This window comes from Mirounga leonina, unplaced genomic scaffold (assembly GCF_011800145.1).
Source record: "Mirounga leonina isolate KUSES-001 unplaced genomic scaffold, KU_Mleo_1.0 Mir_175, whole genome shotgun sequence".
NCBI lineage: Eukaryota > Metazoa > Chordata > Mammalia > Carnivora > Phocidae > Mirounga > Mirounga leonina.
In genome coordinates this window covers 24,396,320-24,422,203 of record NW_023270453.1, presented here as the reverse complement: position 1 = coordinate 24,422,203, position 25,884 = coordinate 24,396,320, and the positions used below count along the sequence as shown (strand labels likewise).

Below are 25,884 nucleotides of genomic sequence, written 5' to 3'. Positions count from 1 at the left end.
TTTCACCACTGAGCTCTCTTGTGTTAATACTTGGCACCATAGCACATAATGGGGTAGGATTTAGTAAAGGCCAAATACGAAAGTGAAGAAGACGGTACATGGGAACATGGTCACTAAGGGCCTGGTCACTGGCCTTTGGCTGTGATGGCAGCATATTTACTTCTTACGGGTAGAAGAGGGAAGCAAGGTGCAGAAAAGTACCTGTTCCAGGAGCAGGATGTAGAGCATGTACATGTGTGTTCTAAAGTTTGTTTTGTTAGCTAAAGGTTTAGTCAGAACCAAGTTAAACAGGCACGGTGCCCACCCTTTGTTTCTTTTACCTGCTTGAGTAGCTGTTTCATATTTTATTATTTGGGACTTCATTTTTTGAAAAGAGGTTCAGTTTCATCAACACCCATTTGCCGTCGGAACTTGTGATTTATTGTCAAGTGTTGTGACAACCAGGATGAATCAGTCCTTGTGATTAGTGGTTTTACGTAGGAGCAGAAAGGACAGAGACCTATCCAGAGTGTTTTCATGTTAACAAGCTGCAAAATGTTTTGTTTTATTTTGTTTTCCCCACCAAAACTTCTGGTCTTAAGTAGAAGCAACAGATAATTATGAAATATCGTATCTATAATTTTGTAGAACCTGGTTATTTGATAGATGAATCTTTTCGTATCTGTTTGTCTTATTGACTGACTACATTTTATTTTATTTATTTATTTTTAAAGATTTTATTTATTTATTTGAGAGGGAGTGAGAGAGAAAGCATGAGCAGGGGGAGGGGCAGAGACAGAAAATCTCAAGCAAACTCCATGCTGAGCATGGGGCTCAACACAGGGCTCGATCTCATGATCCATGAGATCACAACCTGAGCTGAAACCAAGAGTTAGATGCTTAACTGGCTGAACCACACAGGTGCCCCAACTGACTACACTGTAGTTTAAATAATTCTCATGCTTCTTGGCCATTGTAGACCTAGTTATGAAGAAAAATACAACACAAAGTGGAGTAACTTTTTAGAATGTTTATGAACTAGGCCAAACTGATTGCCTCTCTTATGTTTATTGTTTCAAATCATCAGCGATGCAGACTTCTAGGCATTTGTTGTTATGCTGCTAACTCCCAAGGTTGCATCTCAAAACATCCTTTCCTTCCTGAGTATTCTCCTCTTTCTGCTAAGCTGACATTCAGGTCCTTGATGCTGGGTAATGGAGGCTGTCTCACTCCAAAGCAAGCGCCGTGCAGCAAAAGACCGATAAAGAAAAAGGCCAGAATAGTCTGGCTTTTCCAAAATGGACTTTGGCATACACTCAGATTACACTTAGTTCACCAAAACTAAGCACCAGTCTTGTGCAAGCCACAGTTTTCATCCTCAAAGCTTAATGTTAACCACATCAGTCTTCTTGGTGCACACAGCCACAGACCAGCCCCCCGCCCCCATCAGGTAGGATCGTGGTAGGAATCGTGTCCTCCTTCTGTAGCCTCTATAAAATGAAGCTGATGAAAAAAGGCATCAATGCTGGTGAGGTTTAAAATCAATTACCAGGAAGGAATGTAAGAAATCTTATTAATCTCCTGTTTATACAAAATAAATAATTTAGTTGCCTTATTTTGACCTTCTGCTCCAAAAGGGTCATTCTTTTTTTTTTTTTTAAGGTTTTTTTTTATTTATTCATTCGAGACACAGAGATACAGAGAGAGAGAGAGAGAATATGAGCAGGGGGAGAAGCAAGCCCCTCGCTGAGCAGGGAGCCCGATGTGGGGCTCGATCCCAGGACCCTGGGATCATGACCTGAGCCGAAGGCAGACACTTAACCAACTGAGCCACCCAGGCGCCCCCAAAAGGGTCATTCTTATGAACTTGGTATGTCGTGATTACTCATTAAATCCTTATCTCTTATAAACTCCTTTGACTTGAGACTTTGACAAGGCCAGAACTCAGTCATCCAGCCAGGATACATTTCTAGGGAATTTCACACCATACTGCCTTACTTTACCAGGCTCCAGTTTTGGCAAAAGATTTCACTTTAGGTTTAGCTTTCCACCTATAAGCATGGATACCTAATTTGTTGGCCGATTTTGCTTGCTATTGGCGCCTACATGCATCTGACTTTTGGAACACTAGCAGCATTGTGTTCTCAGTGCATCATCAGTTGGTCATCTGGGGCTCCCTAAAGAACAGTTCACATTAGAAGCACATTTGGAGCAATGTTCATTTAACAGTTCCACAAATGTTTTTGTACGTGGAACACGAAGAAGACTCCCAGGGATAAGTAAGTCAGACACCCACATTGATAATAATAGCTCACGTTACGAAGTTTTCACTGTGCCGGGCACTGTCATAAAGGCTTCATGCGTCTTCTTCATTTCATCTTTGCATCAGCCCCATGGGGCACATCCTGTTCTTAGCCTCGTCCTACGATAACATATCTTACTCCAGGTCACCCGATGGAGAGGTGGCGGGGCCTGAATCTGAGGGCTCCTCTGCAGACCCCATGCCCTTACCCATCTCTGCATGGCTCACTGTAGAAGCATTGCTTCTGCCACCACGTTTGGGGGAGAGCAGGTTCCTGTTCCCACCGTGACGTCTGGACTCCCAGGTCCCCTAACTCCTTATCACCCACTATGACTGGCATTTCCACAGCTCCCTGGCCTTTCCTAAGTCTCATGCCTGCTCCTTACCATCTACCCCCCGCACCCCCTGTTGCTCCCAGCATGAAGACTCCCAGAGCTGGTGTACGTGGTGCCCTGCACAGGCCCCTGCTCATCTCTGACCATTGCCCCAAATGCATTCCCTGTTCCAGCCGCACTAAATTCACTTCTATCCCTTGACTATGCCTGCCAAAGGCTCTTTTTCTGTGGGGCCTGTTCACGAACTGTTAATAGCGACACCCACGGCTTGATAGCAGCTGCTCTAGCCCCTGGCCCTGTTGGCTTTCACTGGGCTGATCTCTCTTCATCTTTCAATCCTCAGCTTGGAGGGCACTTGATCCAGGAGGCTTCCCTAACCCCCAGATCTGTAAGGGACCACCCTCCTGTGCTTCCCAGGGCACCCTCACTTCCTAGTCCTAGGATTCTGTACTCATACCTGCTCGCTGTCTAGATCCCTCCTCCGGCGACCGCCCCATACAGGTGGGGATCATGGCTGACATGTTCACACCTGTCCTCTCCACACCTCTCACAGTGTGTGGTAAATAGGAGGCACTTGATGAGTGATGAATGAGCAGCGACTGGGTCGTCACTGTTGAGAGTAGCAACAACAGGCCTCAGGGATGTGCACCCCAAGGCAGCATCAGAGTTTGTGACTACAGAGCTGGGCCACTGTCACTCGCTCACGTCCCCTGGTGGAGGGTATGCCTCTGCTTTGAAGTACTAGCTTCAGCTCCATGCAAGTATCTGTTGGGCTCAGTCTGTGCTCTTCTGGTCTGCTGGCTCAGCCTGTTCTCTGCTTTGATTGTCACACCTCCAGGAAAGGCCTCCTTCACTTGCTCTGGCAGGTGTGGAGCTGCATGGTGGGGGGAGAGGGGGATAAACAATGATCTGAGCAAGGACTTCCAAGAGCAGAGCCTCTCTGGCTGCCCTGGCTTTGCCTTCCCCAGGGAGTCCTCACCCACAGGGAGCAGAAGCCTCAGGCAGGGGAGCCACCAGCATCTTGTAGGGATCACTATTCTGGGGTCAGGACCGGCTACAGACATAATGAAAACCTCTTCCTGCAGCAGCAGCTCCTCCGCACTGCCTTCCTCCTTCCTCCTTCCGCTCCCCTGGGCGGCCCTCTGCATCAGCATGGTGTGCCAGCCAGGGCCTTCCCCGCTCACTGCAGGCAGACTCACAGGCCATCCGTTGTGCTCTCGGGAGAGCCCATTCGAGCAGCTCCAGGGAACGGGCCTTTCCATGCACTTCTTTGACGAAGCCAGAAATAAGCCTACCAGCATGGAGACTCCAAGTTAGGTCAGAAATAGCACTTTTCTCTGGTTAGCCCACAGAGGTTGCATTCTTTGACTCTCCCAAGGCAAAATGGCAAGTGAGTTTAGTGTCTTCTGTGACGGAGTCTGAGGAATTCACACAAAGGTGCTTTTACTCCTCTGTCATATTCCAGTTCATGCTTCCATTTCAAGTTGATACATGGACTTAGTTGTGACTGTGATTGACCCTGTACACTGTGTATTTTTGTTGGAGGAAAAAAAGACATATGGAAGTTCTGGACCTTAGTTAAGAGTGAGTATTTCATGGTCTTCTTTAGGGTGAGTTAATGTCCAGAGTTACTTATCTAAGTCTTTCGATTCCCACCTATGATTTGGCTGTCCTCTTGGATCTCTCTAGGTGACTTAAAAACACACATCATACAGTATTTTTATGAGGAGAAAGGGAGATGAGGAGAGATTGAACAAAGAAATGGGGGTGTAACCATAACATGATGGATAATTAAGTAATCCTTAGGTTGTTTAATTAATTTTTTTAAGTAATCTCTAATCCCAGCGTGGGGCTTGAGCTCATGATCCTGAGATCAGGAGTCACATGCTCCACCGACTAAGCCAGCCAGGCACCCTCCCTTTTTTAAGTAATTACTTTTTTTTTTCCTTAAGATTTTATTTATTTATTTGACAGAGAGAGACACAGTGAGAGAGGGAACACAAGCAGGGGGAGTGGGAGAAGGAGAAGCAGGCTTCCTGCAGAGCAGGGAGCCCGATGCGGGGCTCGATCCCAGGACTCCGGGATCATGACCTGAGCCAAAGGCAGACACTTAAAGACTGAGCCATCCAGGTGCCCCAAGTAATTACTTTTAAAGCATTTATTAAACTATACTGAACATAAGCACCTATGTGGGTTTAGGAGTGTAGACCCCTCACCTCAGATGTTTCCGTGATGGCTTTTCTTTTCTTTTCTTTTCTTTCTTTCTTTCTTTCTTTCTTTCTTTTTTTTTTTTTTTTAAGATTTTATGTATTTATTTGACAGACAGAGACATAGCGAGAGAGGAACAACAAGCAGGGGGAGTGGGAGAGGAGAGAAGCAGGCTTCCTACCGAGCAGAAAGCCCGATGTGGGGCTTGATCCCAGGATTCTGGGATCATGACCTGAGCCAAAGGCAGCCGCTTAACGAAGGACTGAGCCACCCAGGCGCCCCACTGAGCCACCAAGGCGCCCCCTGTGATGCCTTTTCATTGCCACTTTCTCCTGAAGCTTAAACTCTCCAAGAGAGGGATTTTCTTTTGTTCTTGACTCTATTCTTCATCTATAGCCGACCCCAGGCCTAAAACAAATGTTTATTGAACAAATTACATTGCCACTCCCCTCAACAGATTTGCAGCATGGTGAACTTTCAGTAAGGAGTAACAATGGATTCATTTAAATAAGATTTGTTTCCTTTTCAGAAATTGCTTGAGTTCTGCCTGGAAAAGCTGCTGCTTAGTATTTTCCCAGCAGATAGTTCTTCTGAAGATCTGGAGCAGGGACCTACCTGCCTGTTAGAGCTGCCTAACAGTGTAGCATACTTTAGTGTGTTATTTCAGCCTTTAATAAGAATTATAAAGATGTTGGTAAATTGCTCATTTAACTGTTTTTTTAAAAGATCTTATTTTTATTTATTTTTTTAAAAAAGATTTCATTTATTGACAGAGAGAGAGAGAGTATGAGCAGTGGTGGGAGCGGCAGGCAGAGGAAGAAGCAGACTTTCCGCTGAGCAGGGAGCCCGATGCAGGACTTGATCCCGGGACTCCAGGATCGTGACCTGAGCTGAAGGCAGTTGCTTAACCAACCGAGCCACCCAGGCGCCCCAAAAAGATCTTATTTTTATTTATGAGAGAGAGAGAGTGGGGGGAGGAGCAGAGTAAGAGGGAGGGGCAGACTCCCATCTGAATGCAGAGCCCAACTTGGGGCTTGATCTCAGGACCCTGAGATCATGACCTGAGCCGAAACCAAGAATCAGATGCTTAACCGACTGAGCCACCTAGGTGCTCCCCCCGCCCCACTTTTTTTAATGAGGATTTTGTGAGAGAATAAAATTATCATAGACTACAGCTTGACAAAAACTGCATGTTCTTGCTATGAATGTTTAGATCCAACAGAAAACTGATACTTGATCATCTGTATCAAGGGAGGTTTTAATTACTCCTGTGGTGCACATTACGGTTTCACTTTTCGTGGCAGTTTTGCAATCCTGACATAGGTAACATGGTCCATATTCTAGATCACCCTCGCATATAGACTGACTGAACAAAATAAGCCCAAGAATGTCTAGGGTCAACCATCATTGTCTGCTGAGCTACCGGCACAAAGCAGTCATGTGACCCTTGCATAGAGGAGCTTTTTAATGCTCATTTCAGCCCCCCAAGGTAAAATGTGCCGCCAAAGTTCAAAGACAACATGATGTAAGTAAATGGTGTGTCTCGGAAGCAAACATTCTCCCTGAAATATGCGCATCTCTGAAAAGATCATAGAAATCAGTAGTAAAATATGACATTCATATTTTCACTTTACTCTCCACTTTTCAGGAGCATGTCCTGCATAGAAAGCAAGATCAAGCTGCATTTCAACCAACAGTGGTTTCCATCTGTGCTGATTGTAATTTTTATCCATAGGTTTGAAGACATACCTGATAGCGGGTCAGAGAGCGAAGGAGTCTCATTGCAGCTGTTCAGAGGCCTTGCTTTCTGGCTTTGAGGTCATTGACGGCTCACGGGTGTCCTCGGGTCCTAGGGGACAGGGGACAGCATCGCCAGGGAGTGTCAGTGACTTGGCGCAGACTGTCAAAACCTTTGATAACCTTAAGGTTAGTTTTTTTTTTCTACTTCTAAAATTTTATATTAATTCTGCAGTAGAACATGTGAAATAATAAGCAGCCTTTGGGTCTGTGGCAGACGACTTGGAATGCCCTTCACTTTGTTTTTTTGCGATTTTTAAATTTAGTATGAAGTCACCAGCATTTTGCATTTTTTAACATCTTTGCTTTTTTGACATATTATGCACCTCCATTTTCTTTCCACACTGCATCAATTTGGTTCTCACTCGAGCTGTTGTTTTCTTTTCCTGAGACCTATGCTGTCTTTTGGGGATCTCTGAAAGCTAATGATAAGTGATAGTAAAGGTGATTCTTCTCGCAGCTTGCTTAGTGAGCTCGTTCGTGTCTTATTTCAGAGACCATTTTCCCCAGTGCTCCTATGTCTCTTGAAATAGAATGTCTCACGATTATTTTAAATTTTGTTTGTGTGGGTGAATCTTGTGGCGTAGCTCACTGAAAGAGTGCGGGCTTGCCGGGAACATTACAGCATTTCATTGTTGGGGCAGAGACCTCCTGGTGGCTGTCTCCACGTACCCATTTCTGTCATCATCAACTGCCACAGGATTAACGTGGCGGGCCATGGGTATAGGAAACCACACCAGTGTATGAGCTGCTCCTCAGTTTTCACATGTGATTTCATTTCCCCCACTGGTATCTCTTGTTTGTTTTTACTGTTGAAATATTTGCTGTTTCCATTTGAAAAAAAAAAGAAAAAGAGAGAGAGATAACAGTTCCCCTTCACTGTGTTGTGCTCTCAAATAATCAAACGATATGTTGGTCCAAATGATGGCCTGTTGTTACAGCTTTAATCCAGTATGTTCCTGTTTATCCACATTCATTCACAGCTTTGAAAGCCAGCTCTGCTGGTATTTAAGTTCAACAGGATCATAACGTGGGCATCCAGGTCATTTCCCTCCACCAGAATCCGTAGTCCCTGTCGGCCAGTTACTTTGTGTAATTCTCATGCTCAGGTTTATTAATAGCACTTGTGTATCATTTTTATCATATGCTTTGTTACGTTAGTGCAGGGTTTTTCAGCTGTCAGCACTAGGAATGTTTTGGGCCAGGTAACTGTTTGTGGTGGGGGCTGGCCTGTGCACTGTGGGATATTGAGCAGCATTCCTGGCTCCCACCCACCAGATGCCAGGAGCACCCACTCTTCCCATTGTGGTGATGGAGAATGCCTCCAGACACTGCCCAGTGACCCCTGAGGGTTGAGGGAGGGTAAAATCCCCTCTGGTTGAGAACCCATGAGGTAGGGTACTAGACGCGGTCCTTTCCCATGTCCTCAGCATACTGCTAATGTCTCTGAAATTTCCTTACTGCCTGCGCACTTTCAAGACAGCCTCTGCTCGGGGCGATGTTTTGCAGCAGTCAGGAAGAGGAGTTCTCCGCTCTCGGGCTCATGGGCTGTCCCTGAGCGTGGGCAGGAACCATTGTAGAGGGAGAAGTTGAAAACGTGGTTTTCCAAATACAGCTTCATTATTTAGAGAGAAATTATTTCCTCCGGGCTTCAAACTGAGCTGTATTTAAGTAGAGAAATAGAGCTCAAATCCAAAAATAAATGATGTGTTGTGTTTGCCTGCCATGTTAGATTATGTGTATGTGTGTTTCTAGCCATAGCACCTAACTTCTAATTTTAGTGACAGCGATTTGGTGCTAAATTGATCTAAAAAGGTTTTCTCTTATCCCAGAGAACATTTCTTGTTCTAGTTAAATGTATATAGTTATAGTTAAAGATATAAATGTATTTTTCTTTATTTTAAAAATCTGGATAGATAAAAAACTATTTAGCATATTCTGTTGTCATGTATAAATTTTTAAATAGTCATTGAAAGTTTTCTGAAAATCTTGTGATCTATTAAGTTAACTGTGTCTGCCAAAAAGAATTTTGGTGGGGGGAAAAGATCTTTGTGTCCCTTCCAGGGAGGAAGGACGAGCTGGATCTTGAAGTATAATTTCTGGGATATTTTCATGTGAGGACATCTGAGATGAGGACCGCCCCCGTGGTTGGAGTGGAAGGAGCACAGAGAGGTAGACAGCGTGGTCTCCAGGCTTTGCCACTCTGGGGAAGTCATGTGCAATCTGGCCCCTTTGCTTCTAGTTCGTGGGGTCAGGTAAGAGCAGGCCTCTGTGAGTGCCTTGCAAATAGTATGCGCTGGGTAACTGAGTGAGTTTTTAGGAGCTATCGTCAAGCCTGAAAGAAAACTGAGGTCCGCTTCAAGGATTACATACATTCTAATCTGACGTATAAGTCTTTCTTTTGGGTAAGAGTTTTCACACAACAGAAAAAATACTGGCTGCTCGCTCATAGGTTCTTGGTGTAGATTTATCCTGTGCATTTGTCCCATGTGTCATTGGTTTGTTGCCTTATGTCTGCACTACGGTTAGTTTTACCGTTTAGCTAGAAACACTGAGTGGTTCCTCCTAATCATTTGCCAGGGTCTGTTGACTCTCCCTGTGAACGAGCTTCTTTCCTTTGTGGCTGCTGCCCCCTCGTCCAGCAAGAGGTGGCTCCTGTGTGGACTTCTGTCACCAACCCCGCATATCCTTGCCCAGTGCGGGAGCCCTGGCTCGCAGAGGGGGCCTGTGTCAGGCAGTGTTTCCCTTGAATGTACATTCTCTGAGCAGTAGTTTCTCAGGTTGAAAATAGGTGGCAAGTATGGAAAAAGCATTCTGTGGTCAAGGACACCTGCACAGTTCTGGGCTACATCCTGTAGAAAGGGTCTCTGTGCTCCAGGACATCTCGGAGCCTTTAGCGTGCTACTGTCCACGTTAGGCCTCCAGAGAGGGATGTGGCAGCGGCATTCTTGGGCTTCTGTGACCACAGACTTCTTTCTTCAGGCCACACCTTTTGGGGGAATGATTGTCTAGTGGAAGGAGTTTCATGCAGGAACCAAGAAATTAGGGAAAGGTGTTGAGTGAATATTCCTCAGGTGAATGCCTGTGTGCCTTGACCTGTCACTCCTGTCACCTGCAGTGCACCTCACTGTCCCTATCCCTCTGAGCTGCTCTTCCTTGCCCTGTTCAGTGTCATTGGAGTTTCCAGTGACTCCTCCAGCTAACAGTGCTGTCTCCCCATCTTCACATCCTCGGCCCATTCAGCTGTAATGTACACCTTTACTTGTTTCTTATGCAGCTTCCTGTGAGCTCTTTGAATGCGGGTAGAACCCATGTGTGAAATAACTTACGTTTTCCCCAAGTGTACAGCCTGGCATGGGGTAGATAACTATAACTTTCTTTTGGTTTAAGTTTTTTTCTTGAATGATACACAGAGAACTGTAGCTCTGCAGAGCTAGGCCGAGAAGGACCGAGTTCAGGAGCCCAGGCAGAACTGAATAGAAGCAGGTAACGTCAACGAAGCATTTGTTTTCCACTCCTTGTGCACATGTCCCATGTGAGTTGTCTCCCAGTTCATAGCTGGAGGATTTTTACCTAATATTTCATTAAATAGTATGACTACTGTGATGATCTAGTAGTGACGTCAAAGGTCAAAGGGTTTGGCCCTGAGGTCATAGGTCAGAGGGACCCCTTCCCACACCCAAGCCTTGGCTTCTTGAGTGACTGGCAGTGAGAGTTTCTCATCAGGAAGACCCTGGATAGCGTAATGGGGGGGAGAGGAGTACTACTGTGGAAAGGGCTTCTCAAAGCCTTGGTCTTGGGACTGTGAGCAAGTCATTTAGTTTCTCTTGGCCACAGTGAGATGGTAATGACTGTCTCCCAGGTTTGCTGTGAAGATCAGCTGAAGTAATGTCCATGAATATTAGGTTTGGAGTAGAAGCTCTGTTAACACTGGACACGTGTGTATTCACTCCGCATGGAGAAATGGACACTGACCGTGGTAGGAGTGAAGAAGGGCAGGAGGAGACAGGTAAGGCTTTGATTTGCCCACAAGGAGTCACTGACTCTCTCAGGAAGGTCTTGGCTTCTCTGTTCTGATATGAGGGAGGTTCTTCAGTTTTTGCTGTAGGGGATGTAACCACGTCACACATGTGACATCAGAGCATGAGCACCTTGGCCCGTTTAGTGTGACCTCAGCTCTCCAGGGGATGTCTGCTGTTCCTTCTCCATGAACACTGTGGGTGATGGATGGATTGAGACTACCTGTGCCAAGGAACATAGCTGGTCAGGCATCTTCGTGAAGAACAAATAAATGAAAACCAAACATGTGGATGGTTTTTTTTTAAATCACATCAGTCCCAACCAGTGAACATCTTAGTTCATCTCTAATGGGCCTCATTGGAAAGACACCTGCTCAGCTAGTCTTTGTGAATTTAACCTTAATCTATTATTCAGAACCCTGGGGCTGTGCGCTCATAGGGCAATTCTACATGTTTACAGTTAGTAATGAGGCGAATGATGTAGATTCACCCACATGGGGGCAATTTAGGGAGGATCTGTTCTGTTTTCAAAAGGGTAATACTTTCCCTTTGAGGTCAGTAGCCCCAGGGACCATCCTTCTGTGGCAGTCCCTATGACTTTTTTAATGACTCTAAATAAATGGTCACTTCTTTTATCTCCCTGTTATTTGTATGTAAAATAATTATGATGAGGCTCCGTGGGCTCAGTGTGAGGAGGCAGTGGGCCTTTTAGTTCATTTCAGAAATGGAAAAGGTAGTAAATATCTGTCTATCTATAGTTTAGATACTAAATAAGTATTTCTTACAAATGGTGGTCGAATTGGTAGTGGTGATGGTTGCACAATTCTGTGAATACACTAAAAGCCACAGAATTATATATTCTCTAGATGGGTCATTTGCATGGTATGTGAATTCTATCTTGATAAAGCTGTTATAAAATAAATAGTAGTCTAATTGCTCGCTCTGAAAGGTGAACATAAAGTAAGTTTTTTTAAAAAAAGACGTTCAGGTTTTATCTATATTTCCAGTCATGTGTGTTTCCTTCAGCTAGGAGAAAGCCTGTCCCATGGAAATCAACACCTTACAGAAGAGTTCCAGCTGATGGAGGTAGAAGGAGTGAGGGAGAGAGAACCAACATTAGAACACGACCGTAGTATTTGCTGCCGGCAGGGTCCTTCAGTGAATTCTAAAATTAGCGGGTAGAAGTTTAAGGAGAAACAGGATATTTCCACAGCCTCCAAGCACTGCCCCCCGTCCCCCGGATATTTGCTGATGACAAAGAGAAGAATAATAACTCCACAGTGGAAAGCCTGGCAGGCCCTGCCTCACTGAACGATGAAGGCCGGTATCACAATTAATAAGACTTGCAGTGTCGTGTATGTGCCTCCGCCATGTGATGTGCTGACCAGGGCACGTCACCTCTGTGGGGTCCTTCTGCCAAATCACACAACACCTGACGCCTGACCAGGGCACTGCAACAGTGACAAGTCATTGAAGACGAGAAAAGACCAAGGACCTGCCACAGGCTGGAGGAGACAAGGAGACGCTGAATGCAGCGTGGGATCCTGGTACAGAAAAAGGCGGTTCGGGGAAAAGCGGGGAAATCTGAGCGTAGTTAGTGCTGGGCCAGCGCTCACGCTGTAGTCTCGATGGCCATGCCGTGGTTGCCGTGAGCCACTGACGTTCGGGAACGCTGGAGAAGGACACGTGGCAGCTCCCTGAACTGTCTTTTTTTTTTTTTTTTTTAAGATTTTATTTATTTATTCATGAGAGACAGAGAGAGAGAGGCAGAGGGAGAAGCAGGCTCCCAAGGAGCAGGGAGCCCGATGTGGGACTCGATCCCAGGACCCTGGGACCATGACCTGAGCCGAAGGCAGACGCTTAACCATCTGAGCCACCCAGGCGCCCTCCCTGAACTGTCTTTACCGCTCCCCATAAGTCTAAGCTGTTGCGCGGTTTAAATGTCTAATATATATGTATTAACTATTTTACTCTATGTTATTTTAATCATTCTATATAATATAAATGTTAGGTGTGTAACATTGGTTGTATTTCTATTATATATTACATATGAATTGACATGAGAAGATAAGTCCAGCATCATTTAACTGGTATCATCAGGTAGTGAAGTATTACATGTAAATGAAGTTTCCCAAAATACCCAATATTTTCTTATTTGACTTGCTGATGGAATATTCCCACAGCACAGGAATGATCTTCTCACCTCATCAGCCTTAGTTATTACACTCGGTGGTTGTCTAGGGCTGGGGAGTCTGAGCAGGGTTTTATGACTCCACACTCTGTGACTCCGAGATCTTGGGTCTGATTTTTACAGGTTTTTTGTTTTATTTTATTTATTTATTTTTTGCCTCCCGTATTCTCAGACTGTGCACTTTCTATTCTTAAAGCTTCTGGGATGCCTTTCTTTTTCTGTAACAATTCCTGCTTCTCTTTTTCTCTAGTATTTTGGTTGTAAAAATCATCTACTTGGAAGTGTTGATGCTCATGCTAACCCACTAGCTTAAACAATGTCGCACTGCCCCCCCCATTCCTGCTCCCCGGAGATGTCACATGCACAGATGGGGTCCAGGCTGCAGCTGCGTGGGCTTAAGCTCCCCTCTGTCACTCTCTGACAGTGAGACTCCGGGCAAGTCATTTCTCTTCTCTACCTCAGTTTCCTGTGTGTGGAATGGAGCAAATCATAGTGTCTGCTTCATGGGTGCTTATAAGGACTGCAGGCAGAGAGCCGAGAACCTCGGGTGGGCCTCAGTAGGTCTGTTTGTTGTTACTGTTGCACATTTCTGCCTGCCACTTTCAGCCTGAGTTTTGAGCTTGGGAGCCAGTGTTGCTTCTCTTGGTCCTAGGACAGCTTACCAAATAGTCACGTTCAGCAGACTAAACAGGCAGAGCCAGCGCTTTTCTGATGTTTCCTCTTCATTTCTCAGAAAAGAGGTTTCCCTGTTTTCTTCCTTGACAGTTATGAAAAAGGACAGCTGTTGGCTTAGAAATGATTTATCTTGTGAAGAGAAATAGCCTTGAAGAAAAACCTATTTTATAGCTTTATGCCATATATTCTGAACAGAATGTAGGGTGTGTGTATTGAAATGTATTAAAAACAAATGCAAATGTGTTCAAGTGTGTTAGAGAAAGTTACTATCTCCCCTCCAAAGCCCATGTCTGCGTTGGGGAAGGAGCAGAGATCATCTGGGAAAATGCAGAGATTGCTCTTGGGTGTTCTCCAAGGATCTCGGGTTTCCCAGGCAACAGCCAGCACACGCCTTGACCTGTAGAGTACTCTGTTTTGGGGACCTTAGCTGGTCTTAATAAAGCTTCCCTTGGTGCCAGTGTGCCAGTAGTACCACTTAGAAGCACCAGGAGGTGGTCATAACTGCTTGGGCTACTTGAGGGGAACGAGGCCCAGGAGGTCATAGTGCCAGGATGATTCCTGGGTCCTTCCTATGTGAGGAAAAGAACAGAGAGAAGCTGCACAGTGGTCAGGGACCAGGAACCTGCAGGCTGACTCCCGCTGCTGACGAACCTTTGTGTCCTCCAAGTGGCCTTGTGGTGTGTTACAAGGATTAACTGAGGCCAGGCGCATGAGACCACAGACCCTGCACGCATGAGGATGTGCTCAGCACACAGGTGACTCTCCATCACAGCAGCTGCCATCGTTGTAAGAGTGATTTTATCTGGCATATCGGGCATGTCTCCCAAGATGGTAAGCTACCCCAGATAGTTCCCTAAAGTCCAAAGTGCTCTTCCTAGTGAGGGTTTCTCAGCAGGAGGAGAGGCAGTTGTTTAATGGGTAGGGAAACATCTCCCAGAGGTATCTGGGTGCTTGGCAAAAACCAGTTTGTGAGGTGTTTTAACCCTGATTAAAATGAAGCTGGAAAATAGTTAAAGTTTTTGTGGGTAGTGGAGAGGGGAAACAGACCCACCCTCTGCCTGTGGGACCTTCCTGGTGCAGAAGGGACGCTCGCCACACGTCAGAAAGGAGTGTCAAGATGTGAGGATGTCTTCATCAGGCAGATGGACTTCTCTAGGATTTTTTGTTTCATTTGTTTTAAAGATTTAATCAATGAAATGTCCCCCAAAAAGCAAAGTAGATGAGGAAGAAACGGAAGGAAAAAAGCCACATTTTCAAAGTACAGTGAAATGATCTTCTGGATCCATGTGCTGTAAGTTCCTGGGGCTGCTTTGCTACAGGCGGGCCTGGAATCCACAGCTGGTTCTCCCCCACCCCCCGCCCCTGGTGTCCCCACTCCCTGGATGAAGCTGCTGTAGGGGTGCAGAGGGAGTAGTGAGCACTGTTCAGGCCATGGGGGGTCCCAGCCACAGTGCCTGCTCTCTACTGCTTCCCATGTGACTCTGACAAGCACCTGAACCTCCCCGAGGAGAGTCTCTGAGACCATTTATGAACATTATGTCTGTGCCTTTGCTCCCTGAGGTTCTTTTGTGGACAGTCTACCAGACCTTGCCTCTGTATTAGAACATTTTATCACAGCAGGTAGAGGCCGCATAGCCTCTCTGTGTCAAAGGGATGTGGACTTGGGTTGCCCAGTTGTGAAGACCACAGTCATAGGCTTCTGGAGATCAGCCCAGTCCCCATGGACACTCCCAGTCTCCACGGGCTTCCCAGCGCCTTCACAGTCAACCTCCGGAGAGAGGGCATCGTGCTGAAGTTGTGTGCCTTAAGTGCGTGTGCAGGGAATCCTTCGTAGACGGTGTGTGCCCTCTGGTGTCCAGGAGGTTTGTTAGTCTCTGTTGCGTATTTATGGCTCTAAGTGCATAAAACATCTTGTATGTGTACTTGAGGAGAGAAAAGTGCTTAGGAACAAACTGAGACCGAGAGATACCAAGGATGGCTGTCCTGTCTGTGATAAGGACATCATATTACAGCTGCGTGGTCTTCATAACCAGAAGTTTCACTGTTAAGGACCAACATGTGTTGAGTACCCACTAGCACCTCAGGCAGAGCCCAGGGTGGTGAATGCATGTGTGCATCTGCTCGTGCAGCCTTCCCCCTGCCGGATATCCCCAGTCAGCCACAGTCCTCCCACTGGGCCAGGATGCGGCATCCTCGTCCTTGCCCACTCTTCCACAACCTCATTTATGGGAGACACAGTCCTGTTGTGGAAAGGGGAAACTGAGGCTTCGAGATCCCCCTACCCTAGTCAGTGTTCGAACCAAGATTTGGTCCATGACAGTTTGATTTCGAAACCAGCACCTCTGATCCCTGTGCTACACTACCAGTAAGGGGTAGCTTCCGGGAACTAATTAGAATAGTCTTGTCACACTACTTCTCTAGTCTTCAGGTGTCAAAAGTGGCCAGAGAAATAACTCTTACTACTTTGTCTTGTCTGCCCGAGACTGGGGAAAGCCCCAGACCCTAAGGGTATGACTCAGGTTAGAGTCTCTCGGACTGTCCCCGTGCCCACCACTCTCCCTGGGCTGCCAGCTGGCCCTTGCAGAGGCCAGTGTTGCCCTAGAGGAGCAACCTGCCACCACCGCAGCCACCAGAGTCGTTCTCGCAGCCCTCGCCCCCCGCAGAGGGGTAAAGTCACCGCGCTCCAGTGACAAGCCCAGCAAGACTCCTGAGGGCGCTCCCTGCGAGGGTGTTGGATTTTGTTTTTTCTTTTGAGAAGATCAGTGGCCCCATTAGCAACATGTTTTGACGTTTAACTCAGTCATTACCAAGGTGCATTAAAATAAATTTATATGTTATATTACTGGCAATTAGAACATTCTGCCCCTGTCAATGATGTCAGTGTTTAAAGAGCTATAGGCATGTTTTACCTTGGTATTGCTGTTCACTCAGGTATGTTAGTTAATGATTTGGCCTGCCACTTTGGCGTGTGTATTTTCATTTTTTGAATGAATATGAATGTTCAAACTTGCGCGTTGCATTAGATTCTCAGATGACACAACTCTTTAGAATCTTTCTTTTATTTAATACAGCAGAGGCCTGAAATCTAACTTAGGATGTAATATAGCTCATATCCTTGCCCGTGGGTGATACTTACATTAAATTTCTAAAATAGTGCCTAGCCTCCTATAATGTGTTCCAGTGTGTAACAGTGCTAATTATGCTAGAAATTGTCAGAATCCCTCTAAATCTGTCCTGCTGCCATTCGTCTTCTCCATTGGAAGCTCTTAGTTGCTGTCTTGGTGGTGGCTGCCAGTTTACTGGATCCCATTGATAGTAAGAGTGAATTGATTAAGAATGCACTGAGTGCCAGGAGCAAGGCTAGACTGTCTACACATGTCTTCACTTAGCTCTTACCACACATCTGCAAGAGCTGTGGCACCACTTTCGTTTTATAGGTGAAAGGACGGAGGTGAGTAATTTGAACAGGGCATCTCCACACCCTGGTTGTGAGAAGCAAAGCCTGGCCCTTTCTGCTCTACCTGATGGCATTAAGCCTTGACTTCTCTTTTCCAGGTCAGCTAATTGCTCAGGCTTCTGAGAACTCCTAGGTCTGTAAGCATGTCCCTTTGACTTTCCAGCCTGTTTTACCCGAACGGCTCACCATCACACAGAGCTCGAGAACCTCATGTAGCCTAGTGGATGGTTGGTTGGCTTAATAACAGCTTTATTGAGATACAATTCATGTTACCAGAAAATTTACCCTTTTAAAGTATACATTTTGGTGGTTTTTAGTATATTTGCAAGATTGTGCATCCATCACCACAGTCAGTTTTGGAACATTTTCATCACCCCCCCAGACACCCATTAGATCCCTCCCCATTCCTTCGTCCCCTCAACCTTGGCACCCAGTAATCACCTTACCATCTCTATGAGTTTGCCTTTTCTGGACATTTTCTACAGTTGGAGTCATATAACATGTGGTCCTTTGTGTCTGGCTTCTGTCACCTGACAATGTTTTCAGGGTTCATCCATGTTGGAGCAGGTGTCAGTGTTTCGTTCCTTTTGACGGCTGAATCATATTCCATTCTGCAGACAGGCCACATTTAGTTGATCCATTCATCCATTGATGGACATTCGAGTTGTTTCTACTTTCTCGCTGTTACGGACAGCGCTGCTCTGAGTATCCATGTGCTGGTCTTCATGTGGACATGTTTCCGTTTTCACTTCACCAGTTTGTTTTTGACTCCTGTTCAAGGGGCTCAGGAGCCCTTCCAGTTGGTTTCCACCATTCAGCGTGACAGCCAGTTGCAATGATAGACTTGAATTACGGATTGTGGCCGTGCTTTCTGGGTGTGTTCCTATGGTGTATGTTTTTCTTGTAGAACTGTCCTTCATGCGGCATCATGTTGGCCCCCAAATCAGAAGCTGGTGTAGGAGGAGGAGCGGTCCAAAATGGCTGTCAAGAGGAACATAAAAACAGCACTAAGGTAACAAGCTCTTGGCTGTTGTACCTGTCGGTTCCTCCCCTGGTGCCTCCACCTGAGGTGACATTCCTGTCTTGTCAGCTTCTCAGTTCCAAGAATAACTCCCCTTAAGTAACACCATGCCACACCTTCTCATCCTGGGGGTTTTGAATAGATCAGTAATAGACCAGTGAAGATCAGGATGGAGAGTCAGGTCTAACCCTTGTGAAATAGAATAATCACATGCCCAGCTGGATGGCACTCCCTTCATGGGCAGTAAGAGCTTAAAGCCACGTGGACTGCAGTAGCTAGGGGAGATCTCTGGGGCTGGAACACGTGGTACAGTGTGGATGTGCAGAGAGAAGGGGGGCTCTGCCAGAGCAAAGTTGCATTGTAAAGAGAGGCTTGGGGTTGGGGTCAGCAGCAAGGACTGCCAGAGAAGTCTCACTTGGAGACAGAGCCAGGGCTGCAATGGAAAGCAGAACAAAGACCAAATCTGAGAGCCCTTCCAAGAATGCTTATAAAGGCTGAGTCTCCAGGGAGGCCTATGTCTGTTATCCTCCATCCTTGTGTCACCTGGCACCTTCCCCTGGATGGATCCTCGTACCACATCCATCGCCCTCGCCCCCCAAACCTTCCCCCATGGCCCTCTGCAATGCTGATTCTGTGGTTAGCAAGCTCCAAGAGCCTCAATCTTCTGTGACCTTCTCTCTACCTCCTTACTGGCTCTTCCCATGATGTCACCTTCCAGGCTGCCTCAGCCCCTGGAGGTGCAATCTGATGAAATAGGGGGATAGGGAGAAGCAAATGGGTGGAGAGGTTGAGCGTCAGGTTAGAACAGAGATATGAAGGTGCTGGTCAAGCGTGCAGTGGGGCCCCATCATGGCAGAGGTCGGGCTGGAATAGCACTGTTGCATGCTCGCCCTGCAGCCTCTGTGTCTGCCCCCCACTACCCTTGTCTTGAGGCAGGCTCCTGGAGCACCGAATTCCAAAACTCAGAACGGACTTCTGAGCCCTCCCCAAGAGGAGAAGCTCACCAACAGTCAGACCTCCCTGTGTGAGATCTTACAGGAAAAGGGAAGGTGGGCAGGAGTGAGCTTGGACCAGTCAGCTCTCCTTCCGCTGAGATTCAAGAACATCCGGGAGAAAACAGATGCCCATTTTGTTGATGTTATCAAAGAAGACAGGTAAGAGTCAACCATTCCCAATGAAAGTAAAGATTTGCAGGTAGGAGTCTCTCCCTTTTTCTGAGTCACCCTATCCCCATGTGTTTGCCCCTCCATTGTCAGTATTTTACTTTATTTTGAAATAATTTGAAACTTACAGAAAAGTTGCATGAATAATACAAAGAACTCTCATTTTACCTTTTGCTTGATTTACCAACTTTTAACATTTTACTATTTTGTTTTATTCTCTCTCTCTCTTTCTTTATGAAATTTATGTGTGTTTTTTTTTTCTGGACCACTTAATAGTAAGTTGGATATATCATGCTCTTTGCCCCTAAACACTTTATTTCCTAAATTACAAAGATGTTCTTTTACATAATCATGGTTACCAAATTCAGGAAATCTAACATGGATGCATATTTGATCTAATCTACGGTTCATATTCCAGTTTGGCTAGAAATTTTGGCCACAGAAATGGCATCAGGTATCCCATCCAGAGGCACATTGTGCCCATTTGTCTAACGTCAGTGATAGTAATTTTGAGCAACCAGGCAAGTGTTGTTGACCTCTCCAATCTGTGGTTATTTTCTCCTTGTGACTAGTAAGCAGTACTTTTAAGATCATGCATGTATTCCATTCCTCAGCAAACTTCCCTAGATTTCCTCTCCATCGTGGTTCTTGCTTAAAATAGCCTTTACTATGATGGTTCAGAATGTCAGTTCTCCTACTTGAGCACCAACTGCACATTGGCAGTTGGAGCACATTGACATGGCTCCATCATTTTTTAAAAATTTAATTTATTTATTTTAGAGAAGAGGGCAGGGGAGGGGCCAAGGGGGAGAGAGAATCTCAAGCACACTCCCTGCTGGGCAGGGAGCCCAACGCGGGGCTCGATCTCACGACCATGTGAGATCACAACATGAGCCAAAACCAAGAGTAGGACGCTTAACTGACTGAGCCACCCAGGAGCCCCTCCATCAATTGTTTTTCATAGTTTCTGGCACCCTGTTCTAGCACAACAGGATATTCCAGGCTCGTCTTATATCCTTCCTAACCCTAGTAAGGCATCAGCCATTTGTCCAAAGAGCCTTGGTTCCTTTTAGTGAAGAATGGTATTTAGAAATGTTCGTTGTTAATGTCTGACTTAATGTCATGTAGCCAAAGACATATTCTAAATGATTTCAGTCCTTTTACATTTATTGATACTTGTTTTATGGTCTCACATGTGTCTGTTTTCATGAACATACCACATGCACTTGGAAAGAATATTCTACATTTGTAGGATGTTGCGATCCATAAACACAATTAGGTCCAGGCGGTTGGGAGTATTAGATCATCTGTCTCTTTACTTTTTGTCTATTGCTCTATCAGTGTTAAGAGAGGGATTTAAAAATCTTTCATTGTAATTGTGGGTTTGTCTGCGTCTCTTTTTAGTCCTGATGGTTTTTGTTCCAAGTATTTTCATGCTCTTTTTTTTTAGGTACATACACATTTATGAGTGTTATAAATTCCCGGTGAATTGGTCCTTTTGTCATTTTGAAGTGTCCCTCTTTATTCCTGGTAATACTCTGTCATAAAAACCACTTTATCTGATACTAATATAGTAACTCTAGCGTTCTAATTCTTACTCTTTGCCTGGTATATCAATTTCCATTAAAAAAAATTTTCAACCTGTATCTTTATATTTGAAGTGTGTCTCTTATGAGTCTTGCTTTTTTAATCATTCTAAAAGTTTCTGACATTTAATTCGTTTTAATATATTTACTGGCATTTTAGCCATACCTCTTTGCATTATTATTATTATTTTATCTATCTATTTATTTATTTATTTATTGGTGCTTGATCCAGGACTTACAGATAGGCATCCTTGAATTTTTTTTATAGTCTTCTTATGGTTAACATTGTATCATTTCACTTTATTATTTTTTTAAAGTTTACTTATTTATTTATGTAAGTAATCTCTACACCCAACGTGGGGCCCGAACTCATGACCCCTAGGTCAAGATTCACATGCTCTTCTGACTGAGCTGGCCAAACGAACCTGTATTATTTCACTTGAAATGTAGACATCTTGTAGCTGTATAGATCCATTACTCTCTTCCCACCCCTTATGCTATAGTTTTCACATGTGTTACGTCTGCATACATTGTGACCTTGACCTCTAATACCACCCTCTTGGTAATCTCAGATTGGTCTCCATTGATTGCTCTTCTGTTGAGTTGAATCATATTTTCCTGTTCCTTTGTATGTTGTGTAAATTTGGATTGTGTTGTGCTTAGAAACTGGATTCTGTTATATTGCTCTGAAGAGTGTCAATATTTTGTTTCTTTGTTTCTTTGTTTTAGCATGCAGTTAACTTACCTAAACTCAGACAGCAAACTTTGTCTCCCCTGGGGTAGGTGGCTGCTGCTCTTTTTTAAGCCTTAATTAGGCTGCTTCAAGTCTCCTGTGCACATGCAGATTTTAAAGGTCAGCCAGAGATCTGAGCAGAGCTCATATGATGAATTTGGGGATGCCCCTTCTCTGGGATTTTCAACCTCATTTTCCAACTGTGGGCACCCCAAACATTATTTTCTGAATTTCCAAGCCAGCAAGATTGTGGCTTTTCCATCTGAGTTTTAGCTGTCCCGCACATGGTGCTGATGAATGGCTGTCTTCAGGCAAAAAAGAAAAACCGTAAAGTATGGGAAATTAAGCTGGTGCTATTCCATTCTTCCAGGTGTGACTCTTCTCCATTTCCCACGTGCTTTGGTCAGTCTCCACTACCTTCCAGGAGTCATTTTTATATCTTGTCCAGAGTTTATTGTCGTTATCTGAGAGAGGATTGGCCCAAAAGGAGCTAATCTCTGTTCCCAGAAAAGGAACTTGCTAATATTAATTTCAGAGGAGCAGCACAGCATCTAGCTACATGTGGCCACTGTACATCCTCCGTACGGCTGCTGTGCCGGTTTTCCCTCTGTCCACACTTGCTGGGTGGAGGGGAAGATGGGGGTCTGCATCCGGGGTTGGAGTTTTCTCTCTTCCGAGTCTGAGAGCATAGTGAGGTATGGCACACTTGTCACAGAGAAAGAGTCCACTGGGCTGCAGGGACCCTGTATGTCAGGGTCTGATGTAATTACGGACGTTACCGTGTGAGGGAGAGAGACTACACTCCATGGCTGTATTTGCCTTCTGAAATCATGTTAACACTCTTTTAAATTTCCTGCAGTATACAAAGGATATTATTATTTGCTAGCAACTATAAAAGAATGAGAGTCACAGAAAGCAGTTTTCATGTCTCTGCTATTAAATCATTGAGTGTTATTTTTCAGGTTTCACACACAGTCTGCATATGTGACAATAGCACTCCAATTATGCTAACTCTAAACAGTTTCGTGATAACAACCTGTCAGCTCTGACGGCGGTAATTGCTGTTAGTGCTCTGAACGACAGGACAGGACAGCCAGCTCTGAGTTAGGTTTTCATCGGAAGCCTTGGAATCAGCCTAAGTCCTCTCGGTACAGGCATGTCTGGTCCTCCAGAAGTGGTGGTTTCCTAGCATGGCAGAGCTGCCTTCTTCCCCGGACACTGGAAGATGTTTCCAGAAGCAGGGTGCTCATAACGTGTGCTATAATGATGGCAGATGGTCATGGTTTAGTGGAAGCATAACATGTATTTTGAAAACACAAAGCACTTTCCAGACGTATGTTCTAAAGGAGGGGTCAAGCATTATCTGTCACGTAGTGACTCTTGGACATGGTTTTTGTGACACGCTTTGGGAATGGTGTTTGGGTAGCTGCCGATATAGATAGATAGATAGATATCAGTCTGCCGATAGAGTAAGTGCAATGCCTCTGTGCCGTGTTGATCAACTGCATGTTTCATTTCTCCTAGCCTGATGAAAGATTATTTTTTCAAGCCACCTATCAATCAGTTCAGCTTGAACTTCCTGGATCAGGAGCTAGAGCGATCCTACAGGACCAGGATCCTACAGGAGCTAGAGCGATCCTACAGGACCTATCAAGAAGAGGTGTGTTTCCCCTTCTACTTCTACTGAAGAAATTTGTTGTTTGCACTGGATAGTTCACTACCAGCTTTGTGCTTTGGCAGCTTTTTCTTTCCCCCCTTGAGTGATAGGAAAATGAAGGCTAGTACTGATTCCTGACAATCTGTAAGCCCCAAACTGCATCTGCATGTGAATTTATCCACACGGGGAGAAGACCCCCAATCTTTCTGTTCTCCTTTGTCTAGTGTCACTGGCATGTCATTTCCAGGCCCCTTTGCTCCGTGCTGGCCTTGTCCTCATTTTCTCCCTCCTTCCCAGTGACTCCCTAACATTACGTGCATGGCTCTTTGTTACGTTTACCACACCACCCTGACATTTCGGATCCTGTCCGTCCCCCCCGTTAGGCTGTGAGCTCCCAGAGGGCGATGTTTCATGTCTGCCCCCAGCACCCCGCACAGAGCCAGGCCCAGAGCATGCTCTTGAGTGAAGGCATGAGCATCTCTTACTATCTGTTGACCCGCCCATGCTTTCATCTGCTGTTGCTTCAATCCCTTCCTGATACTTCTGTCATGAAGCCAGCTGTCACACAGCCTGAACCTGGGACCCAGCCATTCAGTGGAAGCTTCACAAAGTGGCTTTTGTGCAACGGCCTTTACAGATGCAGAGCCCATAACCCAGATTTCAGGCTCAGTATGTAATGTGTTTGTGAGAACTCACTGGTTTGTAATAGCTTGCTGTGTGACCTTGTGCAAGTTTCCTAACTGCTCTGTGCCTTAGTTTCCTCACTGTTAAATGGGATGGGAGAGATGGCCCACCTGAAGCACTTACCACTTGGTCCAGGGTGGGCAAGTGCTCAACAAATGTTGGCTGTGTTTTCCATGGAAATCCTACTCCATGGCCATCTATTCCCACTCATGCCTCCCACCTCCCCTCCTACCCCAAACAGGTTATAAAGAATTCTCCTGTGAAGACTTTTGCTAGTGCCACCTTCAGCTCCCTCCTGGATGTGTTTCTGTCAACAACAGTGTTTCTGATTCTCTCCATCACCTGCTTCCTGAAGTACGGGGCTGCCACCACGCCTCCCCCGCCTGCCGCCCTGGCAGTCTTCGGCGCCGCCCTGCTGCTGGAGGTGCTGTCCCTCGTGGTCTCCATCAGGTAAAGGCCCACCTGCCCAACTCTGCTCCAGCTTTTAGCCTTTAGCTCCCTCTGCTGGCTCACCAGTTAATGGCTGCACAGTCTGGCCGCAGCTCTGCTGGCCCGCCTCCTGACACCAGAGGCCTCTGCAAGCTCATTTCGGGTGACTGGTCCTCTTTCCTTCCCTCCGCCAGCTCTGCTGCTCAGCATCCTCCCTCACAGACCCCAGCCCTCGGCATAGGTGGGCACCTTCTTTACCAGAGGGTCAGTGTCCTCTGCAGCCCCTCAGCTGCCAGCTCCCCACTCCAAGACTTAAAAAGAGCAAGTGGGGAGAGAGGGAATGAGAAAGGGAAGAGAAACAGAACAGAAGCATACAGGAGCACACAATGGGCGGCCGCCTGCGGGTCAGCAGGTGCCTCTTGTAGATGTGTGAGTGAGACTCGAAACCCTTAGAAGGATTGTGGGTATCTGTTTCCACGAGCTTGGGTCAGGCAGTGGTTTCTTAGATATGACATGAAAAGCATGAGCGGCCAGAGAAAGAAGAGATAAGTTGGACCTCATCAAAATGTAAAACTTCTCTGTTCTGAAGAGCACCCATCCCTTCTCATGCCAGAGTGAGAGGGAGCCTGCAGGACAGAGAGTCTATGCAGACTGCATCTGTGGTGAGGTCTGATACCTAGAATGTAAACTCAGTAATGAAAAGACAAGCAACCCATTTAGAAATGGACGGAAGGTCTGAATAGGCAGCAGGGACCCCTGAGGGAAGGTAGGCCCTCAAGATCCACTCAGCCTGATGTCAGGGTTCAGACCATCACCTGGGGAAACTCACAGCCGCTCTGAGTACTTCTGATAAAGTGTGAATGCATAGGGTACTCCATTCACATGCACACCCCCCCATCTGCCTCCTGGACACCGTGCCCACCTCCTCTGTCCAGCCCTGTCCGTCTCAACAGGAGTCTTGCTAGTGATTGCCTCCAGAAGCTGGAGGTGAAACAGAAACGGGAAGAAGGGCCCTGACATTGAGTTTCTGCTCCCCTTCCCTAACATCCCAGGACAGGAAACAATAGCCCCGGGTCTGCCCTGTGGCTTCTAAACGCTAGTCCCGCCACCACCCCACTTTGAAGTATATGGGCTGCATTGCCCTCCCCCCCCATACTCCCCCTTTCCTCATCCCCCCATCCCTGCTTCTACCCCTGTGGCTCTTGGCAGAGGGTCTTTTCTGGCTGCTAGGGGTTTCAGACTTTACCCCTGTGCCTCCTCCAGGTTGAGATAACTGCAGGGTGCATCCTCACTGTCTACCCAAATTCCCCACCAGGATTGAGCTGCGTGGTGCATAGCAAGGGACTCCTTGTAACACAGCCCTCCCTATGGGCCTGCCCCTCGAGTCTTGGCTTTGCACCCCTTGCTGAGCTGCCTGGGACCCACTCTCAAATCAGCTCTGCTTCTGGGGAATCCAAACCAAGGTATCCTCGGGCCCCTAGTTTGTCTTTTCCTCTTTAAAAACAGCTTTATTGTGATATAATTCATATATATGAATACTCATGTAAGCGTACAATTCAGAGATTCCTAGTAAACCTACAGAATTGTGCAAACATCACCATATAATTTTAGAACATTTCAAAGAAAACCTGGCACCCATGTGCAGTGA

At 46.0% G+C, this 25,884-nt stretch overlaps 1 protein-coding gene across 3 annotated transcripts in view; it reads left to right on the top strand.

Moving 5' to 3' along the window:
• The window catches only part of ADCY9 (adenylate cyclase 9), a 119,876-nt gene that overhangs the window by 77,900 nt on the left and 16,092 nt on the right, over positions 1–25,884 (top strand). For 2 of the 3 annotated variants that reach the window (XM_035022136.1, XM_035022135.1), the window contains exons 3-8: positions 6,560–6,750; positions 17,871–17,975; positions 18,921–19,138; positions 22,991–23,080; positions 23,114–23,126; positions 24,049–24,257. In XM_035022136.1, coding sequence (XP_034878027.1) covers positions 6,560–6,750; positions 17,871–17,975; positions 18,921–19,138; positions 22,991–23,080; positions 23,114–23,126; positions 24,049–24,257 — 826 coding nt within the window. Of the gene's footprint in view, positions 1–6,559; positions 6,751–17,870; positions 17,976–18,920; positions 19,139–22,990; positions 23,127–24,048; positions 24,258–25,884 lie in introns of all 3 variants that reach the window. The other variant, XM_035022134.1, reaches the window with a different exon arrangement.